A 1,393-nucleotide genomic window follows, 5' to 3' on the forward strand; every position below is an offset into this window, starting at 1 on the left:
ATATCTTGATGACAAAAAAGGTCTACATCGCCATGTAAATGTAAATGAGGGCAACTTCACTAATCATAAGTCTATAACAAAATAGCCAAGTAAGCTTTATCATGCAACATTTACCATTAGTTTTGTTTATACATTTAAATATGCATAATGTTAAGTGAACATACATATGAAATTAATAAGAGATGAAAGTCAAATACATTTTCTTGGAAGAACACACTCATATCTGAAACTCGAAACTTTAGACCTCTTTGTTAGTTTTTAGGAGTCGAACAAAAACGTACTATGAGTACCTTTGTACTAACCATTTGATCAAATCCGTTAATTCATAATTTCAGTTCGATGAAGTCAAGAACTCTTGTGAACTGAACTAATTTATACTATATGTTCTTCACCAAATCTCGAAGTACTTGTGATGATCATGTATAAGCTATCTAATAATTAAGAGCCGGAAATAGTACATGATTGCCATGTATAACTCCAAATTCCGTTGGCAGGACCATAAAAATCAATTCTACATGTTACAATGCTAAAATTGGACACTAAGATACAAAAGCAGAAAATCAGAGTACCAGGTATTTTGCATATATATATCAAGATATTGTGGATTTGTACTGCAATGTGTGCAATTTAAGTTGAGAGTAAATTTGAATATAATTTCATTAGAAACTCTCCAATATATAAGCCCATTAGGCTAATTGGTACACAAAATTGGGAACTCTCAAAGGATGTATGGTACCATCCTCAACAAGCCCTCATGATCATCAACCTAACTAATCACTACTATTTACACTTGAAGAAGATTGAAAAATAAGATACTAATTATTAGAAGAGAAGGACTATCTAGTGTTCATTCATGCCAGCAAAGGAGCATGACTACACATCTTCTAATGATGTAAAGTCTAGCTCTTTGTTGTCTCAACACTCCACCAAGTCCTTTGCTTGCTATCCTTCTCTTGGATCCTCTAATGCTACTGGTGCCACTGCTGCTCATCATCTTCATTTTTCTTGATCTTTGTTTATGTGTTTTGTAAGAGAAGAGAGTTGGGATTCTTAGTTGAAATGAGAAGAAGTTGATGATATTGAATTGGGAGGGATTAATTAAGTGAACAAGGGGGGGTTCTTATAGGATGGTGAATGAAGTGGTCCTGGCTTTATATTGGTCTATTAAAGTGCCAACTATGTGGGCATCAAAGGATGTGCAGTGCTCCCTTAGCTCACCAGACAGTACCTTATGGGTCCTACTTTCCCACTTGTGATTCCATGACAAATACACACAACCCCCCTTCATTTATTCATACACATCTGTGGATGCATATTCTACTGTTTGCTCTTGTCATTCACTTTCTAATTATTGTATGCAAGAGATCATCCACCACAATAGTCAAAAATCATA

General features: G+C 34.7%; 1 protein-coding gene across 1 annotated transcript; it reads right to left on the reverse strand.

Annotated features, from left to right (window-relative positions):
* Positions 1–639: 639 nt before the first annotated feature.
* On the reverse strand, positions 640–1,115 carry LOC141661686 (small polypeptide DEVIL 4-like). Its single transcript, XM_074468692.1, has one exon. It carries the CDS (start codon positions 998–1,000, stop codon positions 848–850), a length of 153 nt encoding a protein of 50 aa, XP_074324793.1. The 5' UTR covers positions 1,001–1,115; the 3' UTR covers positions 640–847.
* Between the last annotated feature and the right edge of the window lie 278 nt (positions 1,116–1,393).

Source organism: Apium graveolens, chromosome 5 (assembly GCF_009905375.1).
Source record: "Apium graveolens cultivar Ventura chromosome 5, ASM990537v1, whole genome shotgun sequence".
Taxonomy (NCBI): domain Eukaryota; kingdom Viridiplantae; phylum Streptophyta; class Magnoliopsida; order Apiales; family Apiaceae; genus Apium; species Apium graveolens.

Excerpts from the sequence above, each read along its gene's own strand:
- LOC141661686 (XM_074468692.1), bottom strand. The coding sequence starts at position 1,000 with ATGAAGATGATGAGCAGCAGTGGCACCAGTAGCATTAGAGGATCCAAG.